A 16481-nucleotide genomic window follows, 5' to 3' on the forward strand; every position below is an offset into this window, starting at 1 on the left:
GTGATGCCTTGGTCAGTTGAGCTGCTAGAGCTGAGAGATTCAGGCTAGGCTCTGGCCCCAAAATGAGGAGGGAAAAGGAGGTGAAGAGAGGATTTTCTAGTATCTTGGTGTTGGTCCCATCTCCAGAGTTGGCATGAAAATAAATAGCATAAATAAAACCTGGAATCGGGATTCAAAAATACAAGGGGAGGAAAACAGGCAACAATTTGGGGTTTGTAAGGGCAAGACGATAAAGATCCCTTTAAATAAACATTTTATTATATCCATAGACGATAAAATCCCAGTGCTACGGTAAGGCACGTAAATACGGAACCTGTTAAAAAAAAAAAAAGCAATGGGGGCAACAGTTAGTTTTGGTTTCGTGCTTCAGGAAGAAATTTATTTTTAACAGAAAATCAGTTGTTTATTGAACTGCTTGATTCTGTGAAATGTTTGCTTTCCCAAAAACAAACACGAGAAACTCCACTTCCAAGACACGATAGCAACTACGAGAGCTTTCCAAATCAGGGCCAGGGAAAAAAATGTTGGACTCAGAAAGTATCAAAAGCATGGGAAAGGGAGGCAAGTTGGGAATTCTGCAGGAATTCCTGCCTTTGCCTTTGGAAAACCTCTAAAGACTTCCCCCATGACTGATGCTGGCCCAACTCTAGAAAGTGGTGCTTTTGACCAAGAAGGAAATCTCCCTTCATGCCCTCAGCTGGACAAACACTGACCCTAAAAGAGAGGTTATTAGCTGTAACAGAAAGTGTCCAGGGCCAAAGGCAAGACCTTCCAATTAACCGATCAAATCTCGCTTAAGATTTTTATTAAACTCCATTTAGGCTCTCCAGATTCTTTTTTTAAAGTTTCTTTTCTTAAATTCTTTATTTCTTTTCTTTCTTCCTTGTCTTTATTGCCTCTCCCTACTTAGAATTTATTTGAATATCCCTCTCCCCTGCTACTTGAGGGCAGGAATCGTATCGACTGACTCGGCTGTACTGCTCATACGATGCTCTGCACCGAGTAAGCACTCGATAGATGCTAGTGGCTGAGGAAACCCGATTTTTGAGACTCTTACCTGCTAAATATTTAATATTATCTAGTTTGTGCGATTCGAGCATGGTTTTCAGGCCTGCCACTTCTGTGTCTATCTTCCTGTCGGTCTGGGTTAGGGCCCGATCTTGCTGGGCGTGCTTCAAGACAAAGAGACAGAGACAAAGCAACGGTCCGATTAGCTGGATCAGCAAGACTACTACTCCTGTAGCCTTCTTTCCACCTCTTCCCGTACCGGATGGGACGCCGTTAGGAGAATTAGGAATGGTCTTTTGACCCGGAGCGTCTAGCTGGGTGGAACGCGATGTGGCGTTGGGAAAATGGGAGTGGGCTAGTCTTATTTCATCCTTGGAGGAAGTTGTCAGTCGACACTACGGATAAAGGTCACATCTAGTAAGCACTTAAGAAATCCCATCTTTTTATTATCATCATCATTATTATTAACTACCTATTAGGTCCCTAAGGTTCCCCTAGCTTCTCCCAAGCAGGTAATAACGTCCAGTGACAGGAGCATTTTCCAAAGGAAAGAAAAAGGGGCAGTTGTGCCTCGCCGTGTCGGTTATTCCCCCGAGAACGAAGACGGCACGGAACAGAGTTGATTTTCGAGTTCAACTTAGCAAAGTCGGAGACCCGCATGCTTACCAACGCCATGACTTCTGTCCTCATTTCGAGCAGCTTTTTTTCATTAAGTGAATACTGAAATGGAAACGTTTTAATACAGGTCAGCCTCTCTCTCTCTCTCAATTCACTCCTCTCCGGCCTTTCTCCCTCCCTCATCCTGTAGGAACCGGTACTGAGGGCCACCTGTTGCCCCGAGGAGCCTCCTCAGGGGGAAGGTGATAGGAGTGTTGAGTCACTTCCTAACTGAAGATAAGGGGATGTGGGGAGGAGGGGTTGCCATCATATTAGTTCATATCAGCTGGCTTCCACCCCTGGCCTGATGACTCTCCCCTCTTTGGTTACCTGCTCTGCTGAGCTTCTTCAATCAATCAATCACTCATATTTATTGAGCCGCTTGAGAGAGAACAGCAAAACAGAGTTGGTAGTCGGGTTCCCTTTCATCCATTCGTTCAATTGTATTTACTGAGCGCTTACTGTGTGGAAAGCACTGTACTGTTTCTGTCCACTGGGACAAGGACACACACGCACACACTCTGTTGTAGCGTACAGCAACTGGGCTGAGGTTACAGAAAAATGAATAGGGAACAGTAGTGTAGTTTGAACGACAGGCAGCCTTCCCTGATTCATTTCCAGCCCTCAGTCACCCATCAGCCAACTCTAGCACTGACGAACTCGCTTCTACTCCTGTACTATTTATCCGCTTGTACGTTTAATTACCTCTCTCGACTACTCTACTGGAAAATATTTACACCCTGTTAATTGTCTCAGTAGCGTGGGCAAAGAACACGTTGCTCGTTTCGTCCCACCCACGCTCTCAGGACGGGAAGCAGTGAACCAAGTGGCAGATGAGTAAACGCCGCTCGTAACTGCTGCCTCCTCGGGCAGGATCGGGGTGATGGGGAGATCGGTCTACAGCTGACAAGCTGGAGTCTCAGCCTCGCTCATCACGAGTCTCTGACAAGACTCGAGTTTTCCGTCAGGGTGGAAGAGGCCCAAGATGGAGGCTGTCCGGACTGTTAGTTCCTTGAAGTCGGTCCCGTCGTGTCCTCACCCTCCCTAAAATCCCTAACCCCTTTTTGCTCCTTTTGGGCAGGGAATGGATCGACCATCTCTGTCGCAGTCTCCCAAGCGCTCAGTACGGTGCTTGGCATGCAGTGAGCGCTCAATAAATTATCACTGGTTGATCGACTGATCGAGTGAGTGAAACGGCATCTGAAGAACCCTCTAAGTAGGGTCTTATGAATACTGGCTAACTGGTTTGGGAGAACACAACAACTCATTTCCGGTTCTGCGTCCAACTCACTAAACCCACAGCCACATGATAGATGACCCTTGGAAATATAATCTCTCTTCAGAGCACCTTGTTCACTGAGCCACGAGCTGACAGCTCATGAATAGTGAGGGTTAGCAATTTTTTTTAAAAAGCAGTCCAGTTTCATTAATCTGGCATCTTTCAGGTCTGAGCTAGTGCTGGTTTAACTCTGTTGGAACACCAGGGTCATACTTTTAGTCTCAGACTACGTTTAGGCCTTTAACGATCCACACTGTCGACGCTCGGCTAAGAGCTGCAAGGCAGTAGCGTCTGGTAGTCTCACTAATTCTGATTTAAATGGGAGGGGAGCCTTGTTTTAATTAATGGAAAATCTGAAGGGTGGAAACATTTCTTCAGCTTTATTCATGTTGCTTCATTACAGAATTGCTTTTACGAGTCTCCCTGTCTGTGCCCCTACAAGGCCATGATCAGTCTCTTTCTTGAGTCCTCCAAAGCAGGGGATTCTGGGAGGGCTCTGTGCCCTGCCGACAATCCTCCTCTGTCCAAACTTTCAGTTTAACTAAGTCTTTGCTAATCAGAGAATTCCAAGAATTCCAGTTTTATCTTACTGTTAGCAATCGATCAATCAATGGGATTTATCCAGCACTTACTTGTGTGCAGAGCACTGTACTAAGCCCTCGGCAGACACGTTCCCTGCCCATAAGGCACTTACGGTCTAGAGATGAACTTACAGTTCCATTCAAAATCACTTACCTTTATGTTTTATTATGAGAACATAAGCCACAATTAAAGGGCCATAAACACAAGTAATATTACTGGGGCTAAGAACATATCTGTAAAGTGCTTGATGAAAATTATAACACAAGCCAACAGCAACAAAACCCAAAAACAATCAACCAGGAAAAAAAGTTATGTCTATAGTTGGGTCAAATAGAAAATATTTTGCTTTGAGGTCTTATTTCAAAACTGCATGAAAATCAATTTATACAATGAAATCCCACCACTCCTCCACCCCGAAAACGTACCAATTCTTTTACTCGGCTCTTCTCTAGATTAAAGTCTAATTTGTTGTCTGACCGAACTTTGACTATTTCATCCTAGAATGGGAAGAATGGCGGGTGAGGGAAGGGGAAAGAAGGGGGAAAGAGGGGGTGAAGGGAAGGAAATAGAGGACAACAAAATAAGGCATTAAGATCCAACGGTTAAATGTTTATCTCTTGTACTCAAAAAACTACCATTTCCATTACTGTGTCCAGGGAGTTGTGGCGATAACTTGCATGGTTATTATTTAAGACAGAAATGCAATCGAAGAATATCTCTCTCTTTCCATTTTCATCTTCAACTTGGAGGCTTTACACTATTTAATAAAACCAAACGGCCATTGTGGATAACTTTTAACAGTACCTTCAGAAGCAGAATTTTCTAAAAGACAAAACCTTAGCACCCATGTGGCATTTTACATCACAAGAGACCTATCTCTGACAGGCTTACCATATTTTATTTGAACTATTTGACCATAAGCTTCCATTATTTACAGAGTACTATATCGGTCAATTAACCGTATTTACTGAGATCTTACCGGTGTGCAGAGCACTGTACTGAGTGCTTGAGAGAGGATGATGCAACGGAGTTGGTATATATGTTCCCTGCTCAAAAAGGGCTTAGAGTCTATATGTATTACATATGTATAAACAGATGAAACCAATTCTGCCCCCTTCCCAGTTTAACAACAAACTGCAGTATGCAGTACCGATAATGAAAGAAGAGTACCCAAACCCATGCTCTCCTTAAATTTGATTTTAAAAGTGAAGCCATTTGAGGTTAAAAACTACTAAACATAATTTGGAAGAATGTTTATTCTTCTCCTAGAACATTACTCTCTTGAAGAATTTGGAAATAAACACCAAAACAGATATCACATTTCATTGGAGGCAACTTCAGCTTAATCAGAAATGAAAAAAAATTACAATCACTGCAGATCATATGATCATTTAGGGTTTTTTTTGAATGGCAGCTGGCATACATCTCGTGGCATTCAAATGAAGACCGAGTTCCCAAATTATTTATTTGATTTGATACATCGATATGGATAGGAGCATTTAGAAGACAAGACCTAAAGCATCAATTAAAAAAGAAAAATAAGAAATCCTCTTTTACTAGCAATAGTAATAATACTAGTGGCATTTGTTAAGCACTTACTCTATGCTAAGCACTGGAGTAGATCCAGTATATGCAGACTGACACAGTCCCTGTCCCACACGGGGCTCACAGTCTTAGTAGACGGGAGAAGAGGAATTGAATCCCAGATAAGGAAACTGAGGCACAATAAAGTTAAGTAATTTGCCTGAGGCAGGTGGTGGAGCTGTAATTAGAACTCAGGTCCTCTGACTCCCATTGCCTGCACTCCTTCCGCTAGACCGCGCTGCTTCCAATATTAATTGTTCCTTATATTGTATTTTACTTAATCAATTCAATTACTCCAAGAGTATCTTACCATCACTTGCTGCTTTAACTGCTGGAGTTCAAGTTTGATTTTCTAAAAAAAACATGCAAAAAAAGCCAATTAAATACCACCATGGTGTTCTAAGTAAAAGCTTGAAATACAGAATTAGTCACTGCATGTGATTCTACCCTGGGCTGTGCTAGCCTTGTTTCTTGCCCCACAGTCAACCTCCCCAAAACTCTTAATAATATACTAATGATTGTGGTATTTGTTAAACGCTTACTTTGTGCCAGACATTGTACTAAGCGCTGGGGTGGATACAACCAATCGGATTGGAAAGTCCCCATCCCACATGGGCTCCCAGTCTCAATCCCCATTTTACAGGTGAAGTAACTGAGGCCCAGAGAAATCAAGTGACTTGCCTAAGGCCATCCAGCAGACAAGTGGTGGAGCCAGGATTAGAACCCATGACCTTCTGACTTCCAGGCCCATGCTCTATCCACTCCACCATGCTGCTTCTCTAATGGTGTGGGACCGTAGCAGGTGTGGAAGGTCTGGGGTCTGTGTCCCCTTCCCCACCCCCCGGCCCATCTCCACCTGATACTGCAGAGAGGAAATCCAGCCCTCCCAGCAGCAGATGGATGGGGGTCGGGGACGACAGCGGGCACGTGGAAGCGGCAGAGAGAGGAGCGCTAGAAGCTGTGCAGAATCCTGGAGCCGAGGAAGCTGTAACACTCCCTGGCGCTCGTCCTAGAGGCTGATGTGCCAGGCAGAAGGGCCTGGGGTTACCGTTCTCTGGCATGGGCGCCGCCGGGGTTGCCAGTGCCTACCCTAGAGCCAAGAAGCATGGCGTAATGGCTAGAGCACGGGCTTGGGTGTCAGAAGGTCAAGGGTTCTAATCCCCACTCCACCACTTGTCTGCTGTATCACCGTGGGCAAGTCGCTTCACTTCTCTGTGCCTCCGTTACCTCATCTGGGAAATGGGGATCGAGACTGTGAGCCCCACATGGGACAGGGACTGTGTCCAACCCGATTTGCTTGTATCCACCCCAGTGTTTACTACAGTGCCTGGCACATAGTAAACACTTAACAGATATCATAATTATCATCATTATTATTATTTCAATATCCCTTGAGAGCAATGGTTTATTGAAGTGGTGGGGACTGATGGGTGAGCAGTACCATCTCTGCCAGGTGATAGTTGATTTAGATCCTCTCCCTCTCATTATTTTTGTAATGGTATTTGTTAAGTGCTTACTAATAGCCAGGCAAATGTACTAAGCTCTGGAGTAGATATAAGCTAATCAGGTTGGACTCAGTCCCGGTCCCGCATGGGGCTCACTTTCTTAATCCCCATTTCACAGATGAGGTAACTGAGGCCCAGGGAAGTGAGGCCAAGGTCACACACCAGACAAGATTTCCCTCCAAGGCCTGAAGAGAACTGAACTGGACCTACGCTCTGTCCCCCCAAGTCATGATACAAGAAACCCCGGGGAATATTTCCAGCTGAGTGCTGGATGAGAACCGATTATTATCAGAGAGAAAAGACCACTCACCAGAGTATAGTTCTTTCAGTTTCACGGCAGTGTTTACAAATACGGGACTTAGAAAAAACCTGGGCAGGGTTGTGTGGTTTACCTCATTTTCTGCTCTGAGTGTTGAAAATTCACTCTTCTCCAAAATGATCATATCCTTTTTCACACCAGCAATCTGAGACATGATCTGCTGAAGAGTGATCTCCTAGGAAAAACAAACGCAAACAATCTCAGCAAGCTCTGGGTTAGCTGGAAAACCTGCAGAGTGATGGCTTAGGAGCCTGTTGTGGGCAGGGAATGTGTCTGTTTATTGTTGCATTGGACTCTCCCGAGCAGCGCTCTGCACACAATAAGCACTGAATAGATACGATTGACGATTAGAAAAGAACAGAGCTCATCTACTCCCCCAGCCAAGACCTCTAACTTGATTTTCCAAGCTGAGTTCTCATGCCAGTACAACCTCTTGCCAGCTGCCATTGACTTTTCTAGATAACTGGTCAGTACCCTTCCGTTGAGTTGGCCAATTTCCCAAAACTCATGATGATGTCATGAGCAACAAACATGCACAGCTTTGGAGAAGCCACAGATCCACATTTAGGCTTTAAAAAGGATAGATTGACAATCCTTAGATCAAACCTGCTGCATTTTGGTGACCATATCCTTGTAAACCACTTCCATGTTGGCATCCATGATTTTCACTAATGCAGATACAATAATTTCTGCTTGCTGAGTGGTGAACCCTGAGCAAAACAAAACAGATAGACCCAAAAAAAATTAGCTCTCAGAGAAAAGCCTTCACAGATATTCCCTAACAATTTAAAAATATAAGGAGGGCTTCAAACAAGGAGAGAGACATTTACAGTAAATGTTCAGTTCATATACGCTAAAATATTCCTTTTGTCAAGAAAGGAACAAAAAATAGTTCACGTCTAAGGGAATACTTAAAACTGGCTTAAATATGATGACACCCCAGAATTTAAGCTTTGGAATGTTCATTTGCATGCTTCAAGTCTATTGTCAAAAAGTATAATAATGTCCTTAGTTATGGCTCCTTTCTTTCACTTTTGCTTCTGCACTATCAGGTGGGCTGATGCAGTCAGGAAAATTAAGACGGGATGGGTTTTCACTTTCCTAAAATCATATTCATTCAATAGTATTTATTGAACATTTACTATGTGCAGAGCACTGTACTAAGCGCTTGGAATGTACAATTCGGCAACAGATAGAGACAATCCCTGCCCAGTGACGGGCTCACAGTCTAATCGGGGAAGACAGACTAAAACAAGACAACATTATCACAATAAATAGAATCAGGGGATGTACACCTCATTAATAAAATAAATAGGGTAATAGGGTAATATCACTTCTCCCCTTCTCTTGCTTACTACACAGAGAGAGAGAGAGAGAGAGAGAGAGAGTATTTTTCTACATAGAATGGTTCAGGAGCATGTTCAGCAAACCGACTTTTCCATCTAAAACGTTCAATGTTCATTCTTTTGGCATATGAGTTTCTTTTTTTTCTTTTAAGGGGCATACATGAAAAAAAATTCACAAGATCAAAAGATTATACAGCTGGGCAGCTACTAGACTTACATACATCATCTGAGTCTTTGTGAGCAAACTGGGTGCAGAAATTGGCAAAAATTCATTCGGAGATGAGTGTTATTTGAGTGCTGGAATAGCATTCTGTGAGAAGGCAAGTCGGTATCAACTGAACTGTTTTAATGTTTACCAACTCTGTTGTCCTCTCCCAAGCAGTTAATACAATGCTCTGCACACAGTGAGCTAATAACCACTGTTATTGGATTGACTTCATATGGAAAAAAATAGGGTTAGGTCTCTGAGTCCTTTAAGATTAAGCCAAAGCCAGTTGGGTCCCACACTCCTAGAAACTGTGGAGGAGTGCGACACCCTGGAACCCCTAAAGTCTGAGCTAACTGGGGTCTGTCCACCCCTCTTTGACCAACCTACTTGGGCTTTGGGTGTTGCAGCAGAACTGTAGTAATAATTGTGGTATTTATTAAGCACTTTCTATGTGCCAGGCACTGTATTAAGTGCTGGGGTGAATACAAGCTAGGTTGGATAAAGTCCACGTCCCACAGGGGGCTCACGGTCTAAATCTCCATTTTACAGATGAAGTAACCGAAGCAAAGAGAAGTGAAGTGACTTGCCCGCAGTCACACAGCAGAGAAGTGCTGAAGCTGGGATTAGAATCCAGGTCCTTTTGACTCCCAGGCCAGTGCTCTCTCCATGCTGCCTGATCTGACTGCATGTACCTCAGCCCCTAGTCTAAAATAAGTAAGTTAGCACTTAACAAATACCACAGTTATTATTAAGCTCTCCTTTCCTCTTCTCCCACTCCCTTCTGCGTCGCCCGGACTTGTTCCCTTTATTTATCCCCCTTCCCAGCCATACAGCACTTATGTCTAAATCTGTCATTTATTTATTTAGATTAATGTCTGTCTCCCCCCAATCTGTAAGCTCGTTGTGGGCAGGGAACGTATCTGTTATATTGTCGTGTTGTACTCTCCCAAGCACTTAGTACAGTGCTCTGCACACACGAAGCGCTCAGTAAATACGATCGACTGACTGATTTTAGAGCTTTCAGCAGTCAGCAGAGCAGAGCCCCGCCTGGGTAGTTTCTTTGGCCACCACTCGGAGAGACGTCAGAGTACTTGGTTCCGAGCCGGCTCCCGAGGCCGCATCTTCACACAGATTCCCCGGAGCCTCAACTGAACACAGATGCGTGCGTGGATCTGTCGCTCCTGCCCGGAGCTCAAGCCAGGCAGTGGCAAGTCTGCCCGAAACTCAGGAAGCCGGGCCAAAACCATGTCCTCTTGGGACCGCACCCATGCGAAGCCCGTTTTTGCCAGGGGAAGAACCCGAAACGTCTGAGTCCGGGCCCGCGTGATAAGGATCCCTTTGGAAGGAAGGAGGCAGCGGCGTCTTCACCCACCAGATGTCTGGCTTTTAGGCCCCGTTGGCTTCCCGTGCCCTTTGAGAGCCGTGTGATCGAAACTTTCTGCTGCTGACTTTACACTTTTTTAAAAATTACACAATGGCAAGCAGGATATTTTACAAGCTAAGCGCACACGAACTCTTCCGCTGCTTGCCAAGATTTCTCCTCCAGCCCGGTCCCTTCTCAGCTGCCTTCACCCTTTAATGAAAGCCACACGAGTCGACAAGATGACCCAGAAACTCATTTCCTTGCCGCGGCTCTACGGAGGGAAGAATCTTCCGGCCAAACGTGTCCTGGTCTTGACCGGCCCAGGACACAGCAGGCTTTTAGGAACCACTACTGGCCTGCTGCTTAGGGGTAGTGGCCACTTCTACTTAGTGGCCGGGCCATTTTCAACCTCCGTGATAATAATAGTCATAATGATGTTATTTGTTAAGCGCTTACTATGTGCCAAGCACTGTTCTAAGCACTGGGGGAGATACAAGATCATCAGGTTGTCCCACGTGGGGCTCACCATCTTAATCCTCATTTTACAGATGAGGTAAGTGAGGCACAGAGAAGTGAAGGTACTTGCCCGGAGTCACACAGCTGACAAATGGCGGAGCCGGGATTAGAACCCACGACCTCTGACTCCCAAGCCCGGGCCCATTCCACTAGGCAACGCTGCTTCTCGATACGATGAGAGTTTATACAATCCCAAGGATACTCGTTATGACCGAACAGGTAGCCACATGCAGGGCCTTCGGGACAAGAGGCATTCGTAGGCAAGGTGTTTATTGTTGTATCGTACTTTCCCAAGCACTTAGTAGAGCGCTCTGCACACAGTGAGCGCTCAGTAAATACGACCGAACGAATGGATGACAGAAACATTTCCAGCCTTAATGCCTGGACTGGGTGTTTAAAAATCAATCTAGGGGTAGAAGAGTAGAGACAAATCGCCTTATAGCCTAAAACAGCCCGCATTCAATGAGGGCCATACACTCAATCCGAAATAACAGGTCTGGGCGAATTTATCACTCCATCAGTGGTATTTATTGAGTGCTTACTATCTGCAGAGTACTGTACTAAGCACTTGGCACTAAGCTCATTTCTTCTTGTAATAATAATAATAATAATGTTGGTATTTGTTAAGCGCTTACTATGTGCAGAGCACTGTTCTAAGCGCTGGGGTAGACACAGGGGAATGGGGTTGTCCCACGTGGGGCTCACAGTCTTAATCCCCATTTTACAGATGAGGGAACTGAGGCACAGAGAAGCGAAGTGACTCGCCCACAGTCACACAGCTGACAAGTGGCAGAGCCGGGATTCGAACTCATGACCTCTGACTCCAAAGCCCGGGCTCTTTCCACTGAGCCACGCTGCTTCTCTAAGCAGCTTCTTCTTGTCTCACTCCCCTCTGCGTCACCCTGATTCGCTCCCTTTATTCACCCCTCCTTCGGCTCCACAGCGCTTACTGTACGTATCGGGAATTTCTTTATATTCGTGTCTGGCTCCCCCTCTAAACTGTGAGGTTGTGGTGAGTAGGGAAGGTGTCCATCAACTCTGTTATATTGTACTTGCCCAAGTGCTTAGTACAGTGCTCTGCACACCCTCAGCACTCAATAAATTGATTGGGAGAGTATAACACAACAGAATTAGCAGACACATTCTCTTCCCATGATAAGCTTACAGCCTAGAGGGGGGCTTACAAAGTAAGGGGTCTAAATTTAGTGTGTTTTGGGCCGGTCGTGAGCCCCCTCAAAGGACAGGGACTGTGTCTAATTCCCACCTGTGTATTCTTTCCCTGTGTTTAGTACAGTGCCCTGTGTTCGTAAGTACGTGTTTAATAAATACTATTCTTAGTACTGGTGTCCTCCTGGTATCTGGGTGCAGCGCCAGTCGAACCTCCCACGAGACCAAAATCCCCCGGCCCTGAATTGACAGTCGGCCGGACGGCGGGAGCTGCTTTGCTGTTGGGTTCTCACTGGGGACTGGGGGGGGTGGCTTCACGTCTCCGGCAAACTCCCACAGCCAACTGGGAAGCAGCACGGCGGTAACGGAAAGACCACGGGCCCGGGAGTCAGAGAACCTGGGTTCTTATCCTGTCAGCTGCTTGCTCTGTGACCTCGGGCAGGTCACTTAACTTCTCCGTGCCTCTGTCTCAACTGTAAAATGGGGATTAAATCCTACTCCCTCCTGTTTAGACTGTGACCCCCACGTGGGACGGGGACTGTGTCCAAACCGATTATCTCATATCTACCCCAGTGCTCGGCACAGAACAAGCACTTAACGGATTCCGTAAAAGCAAAGGAACAACAACAGCAACAAAAAACTGGGGGAGCTGGGAGACCTGGGATGACCCGAGACCAGACCCTCCCGGTGCCATAGGGATCGATCATCCAATCCCCTGCACCTCCTCCTGGGGTGAAGGTCAAAGCGTGTGTAGGGGGATGAGAGAGAGAGTGTGTGTGTGTGTATTTGTGTGCATGTGTGAGCACGTACACGCACAAGCCCCAAGGTTGGCATCTGCTCAGTTTGTTGTGAACCCAGCTGACAGCTCCCTCCCCCTCCCCCACCCCGCCCCCCCAGACTCCCGGGAACTGCTGCCCATTGTCCATGCCCCGCCCTCCAACCTCTTTTCTGCCCCTTTAGTTCAGCCAGGAAAGAAAAAGTTGGAAAAATCAGTTATTTTGATTCATTGTTTGTACAATCATTCTCAGCGGGTGGTAACCCTAGCTCCCAACCAGCCCCCAAACAGTATTATGGGTCTTATTTGGCTAGCCGGGGGACTTGGAAATTTTCCTGGACAGCTTTCTTGATTTGTCCTCAAAAATCAAGGTTTCCCTTTCATCTCTTTAATCCTCAAGATGGAGGGTCTATTTATTTATTTATTTATGTATTTATTTATTTATGCAACAGGAAAAAAAGAAAACCTTCCAAGGTAGCCATGGACAGTTTCAAAATCAATTCAGGGAGGTCAAAGGGGATTGATTGGCTCACGGCTGGGAGGCCAGTCAGCCAATTTGCTGGACCTCAATAGCAATCTTGCACATGGACATTCCTAAACTGACTTCATAGTTACGCACAAAATATGGGTGAAGGGAAAAACTTGCACATTCTCCCTCGCCGTTGACCCCTTGCCCACATCCTCCCATTGGACTGGAATTCCGTCCCGGTTCATATCTGCCAGACCATCCTCTAGATCAGTCTCCCCCTCTAGATCGTGAGCTTGTTGTGGGCAGGAAATGTATCTGTCTGTTGCTTTATTGCACTCTCCTTCGGGCTTAATACAGTGCTTTGCACACAGTAAGCGCTCAATAAATACGATTGGATGAATGAATAAATGAACCACCACCCTTCCCAGCTTCAAAAGGACCAAGGTTCTAATCCCAACTCTGCGGGGTGCCTGCTGTGCCAACTTGGGCAAGTTACTTAATATCTCTGTGCCTCCATTTCCTCATCTGTAAAATGGGAATTCAAAGACTGGTCTCCTTCCTACTTGTACCTGTGAGCTCCATGTGGGACAGGGACTAGGTATGACCTGATTAACTTGTAGCCACTTCCAGCACTTGGAACGGTGCTTGGCACACAGTGAGCGCTTAATAAGTACCATGATAATAATAAGAACGACAACAATGATAACAGTGGTAGTGACTGAGCATCTGCTGGGTCCAATCCACTAAACCCTCGGGGAAAGGATCACAGAAGCATGAGACCTGTTTCCCACCCACAAGGAGCTTGCCTTTAAACCGAGCAGACGGAAATCGGAATCGGAATCAATCCGAGAAAGCCCCAACCGAACATTCAGAATTCAAAGAGCTCTCCGTAAGGACTGCAGTTTTCCCGAGTCCGAGAAGGAACGGCTGGAAAAATTAATTGTTTCCAAACTATAAACTGAACACGCAGAGCAAATCGTCCTCCCTTCTCTCTGGCTTGCAGTGAGCATGGCTTCCTGGGGTTTCCAACGCCCAACGCCTTAAATAACTGCCCGCTTAAATGAAACCCAGCTGGACTTTCTTCAATAACGGAAGGTCCGCGTGCTCATTTAAAATGCTGGTTTGGGAGCAGTGTTTATTTTCAGCTCGACTGTAACCATAATGTAGAATATTTTACTTTCAAAAGGGGCACTGTTCAAGAACACTACTGGCAAGAGACCTTGGGCAAGCATGACGCTTCGCTTGCTCTCTAGTGCCAAAGAGGAGGGCTCGGGCCTGCTCTCAATCTACCCTCCTTCCTCAGACTCCGTGCCCTCTTAGGTTCTCTCATCCCCTCTAGACTGTAAGCTCGTTGTGGGCAGGGATCGCGTCTGTTTATTGCTCTATTGTACTCTCCCAAGTGCTCAGTACAGTGCTTCCCACACGGTAAGTGCTCAATAAATACGACTGAATGAATGAATCCCCTTCCCTACCGCCATCTTCAATCTCTCCCTCTCTGCCTTCAAACACACTTGAGTCACCCCTGGATCTCACATCTCTCTACTCAAGGTAATCGCTCAATAAATATCATTGATTAATTGTCTGATGGAGGTTGGGCTCATTAAAGACTCCAATGACCTTCTCCTAGGCAAGAAGAACAGGCTCCACCCCATCCTAATCTTTCTCTGCCATCTTTGACACTCGATCACTTCCCTTCTATGGGAAATGCCACCTGACCTTGGTTTCGCTGATAATGACAGTCCAGATTCCCCTACTTTCTCAGTGTCATCCTTGGGCTCCTCTTCCACTTTTCTCCCTCTATTGGTGGGTGTGTGGCTAGGTTTGGTCCTGGGTCTTCTCTTCTTCTCTCTTTACGCTCGCTCCATCAGGCGCCCAACTGCACATGTGGCTTCAACTCCCGCCTCCTTACGGATGTCTCCCAAATCTTCCTCACTAGTTCCAATTTCACTTCTACTCTAAAAACATCGCGCCGTCCTCTTGCCTCTAAGACATTTCCACAAGGTGGGAGTCCCTCTGGGACCTCAACCTCAACGTGGCTAAAAAAATGGGACTCCTCATCTTTCGGCTACAACCACTGCTCTCCTACTGTCCCAGGAGCCCATAAACTTCATGATGTCACCTTGGACTCCTCACTATCTCTATACCCCCACATTTTGCCCGTGGCTAAATCCTGCTGGTTTTTCTGCCGCAGTTTTCCCTCAGATCCACCTCTGCCTCCCCACCCTGGTTCAAGCCATCTTCATCTTCTGACTAGACCAATATAGCAGCCTCCTAGCCACCGAACTCTCCCTTCTTCAGTCTACGCTATACTCTGTGGCCTGGATCATCTTTCTAAAAGGTTATTGGGCCTACATCTCTTTACTCAAAAATCTCCAATGGTTGTCAGGGAGTTGCTGTTTAAAATCCTCCACCGGCTTTCTCCTTTTCAGATCCCAGCTCCCTTCGCCGGTATATCCTGGCTCGTTCTTTCCACTCCTCCCACTCAGACTTTCATAATGTGCCTTGCTATCGACTCTCTCCCACCTCCGAACCATCGCCCACTCCTTCCCCTCTGCCCAAACTCCCTTAACTTTCAAATCCGCTAGGCTCCAGATCTCTCCATCTTCAAATCCCTCCTAAAAACCCACCTCTTCCAGGAAGCATTCCCTGATTAATTCCCACCCTCCCCAACCTGTCAAACGTCAGTCACCCCCGTAACTTACATTTACAGAGCAGAAAGATGGGAAACGGTGGTGAGGTGAGACCCCCCCCACTGCTTCAGGTGGTGGCGATTAGTTAAGGACCCCCCAGGGCTTGGGTGGTAAGCTAACGTGATGGTTCACTGGAGCCTGGTCTGATTCCCAGGAATAATAAATAATAATAATTGTGAAATTTCTTAAGCACTTACTATATGCCAAGCACTGTTCTAAGCACTGGGGAAGATACAAGATAATCAGATCAGAAACGTACTCTGTACCTCAATGGGAGGAAAAAGAGGTATTTAATTTCCACTTTCCGGAGGGGGAAGCTGAGGGTGATAACTGACTGGCCCGAGGTCACGTGGCGTAAATGGGATTAGAACCCAGGTCCTCTGTCTCCCAGGCCCACGATTTTTCCAATAAGCCAGGCTGCTTCTCAGCCGTGAGCGTGGAGCTCCGGGTCTTTGCCATCTTTGGCAGCAGCCGGCCCACTTAGAGCCACTCCTTCCAGGGTAGTAGCCAGCAGGGCAGACAAGTGGCAGGGGGTAGTGGGTGTTGAGCTGTTGGCATCATCCCATCGCCCTCCTCTCTCCCCTCCCCACCAACAAAATTCCCCCCACTGCCACTCGAGGTAGCTCTCCCACTTCAGACCCAGATGCCCACTCCATAGCTGGCCCCAGAGGGAGGGGGGAAACGGGGAAGAAAGAGAAGAGGAGCAGCATGGAACCCCAAAATGTCACTGCATCTGAGAACTGAGCCCAGAAAATGAGGCAACAGCCCAAACGCTCAGTCGTCTAGATTCCTCCGTGGAATCTTTACGACCGACTTAGGGGGGATGCTTGCAGAAAACACAGCCCAGGTGTAGCCATCTTTTTGGCTTCTTCAATAACGAGGTTCAACACCCCAAAGAAAAAAGTCATCTTCAATCTACCTCACAGCTAAGGATTTTTCTTTAAAAATCATGAAGCCGGAAACGCTCTCTCCATTTCATATGTATCTTAAACGCAGACATTTAAAAAGGTACA

At 46.4% G+C, this 16481-nt stretch overlaps 1 protein-coding gene across 1 annotated transcript in view; it reads right to left on the reverse strand.

Annotated features, from left to right (window-relative positions):
* Positions 1–236: 236 nt before the first annotated feature.
* MCUR1 (mitochondrial calcium uniporter regulator 1) overlaps positions 237–16481 on the reverse strand; it is a 28488-nt gene continuing 12243 nt past the window's right edge. Inside the window, exons 4-10 of the mRNA XM_029053386.1 lie at positions 7541–7644; positions 7008–7109; positions 5421–5462; positions 3952–4023; positions 1675–1728; positions 1058–1172; positions 237–313 (exon numbers count right to left, since the gene is read on the reverse strand). Coding sequence (XP_028909219.1) covers positions 258–313; positions 1058–1172; positions 1675–1728; positions 3952–4023; positions 5421–5462; positions 7008–7109; positions 7541–7644 — 545 coding nt within the window. The 3' untranslated portion in view covers positions 237–257. The remainder of the gene's footprint in view (positions 314–1057; positions 1173–1674; positions 1729–3951; positions 4024–5420; positions 5463–7007; positions 7110–7540; positions 7645–16481) is intronic.

The sequence above is a fragment of the Ornithorhynchus anatinus genome, chromosome X2, assembly GCF_004115215.2.
Source record: "Ornithorhynchus anatinus isolate Pmale09 chromosome X2, mOrnAna1.pri.v4, whole genome shotgun sequence".
Lineage (NCBI taxonomy): Eukaryota > Metazoa > Chordata > Mammalia > Monotremata > Ornithorhynchidae > Ornithorhynchus > Ornithorhynchus anatinus.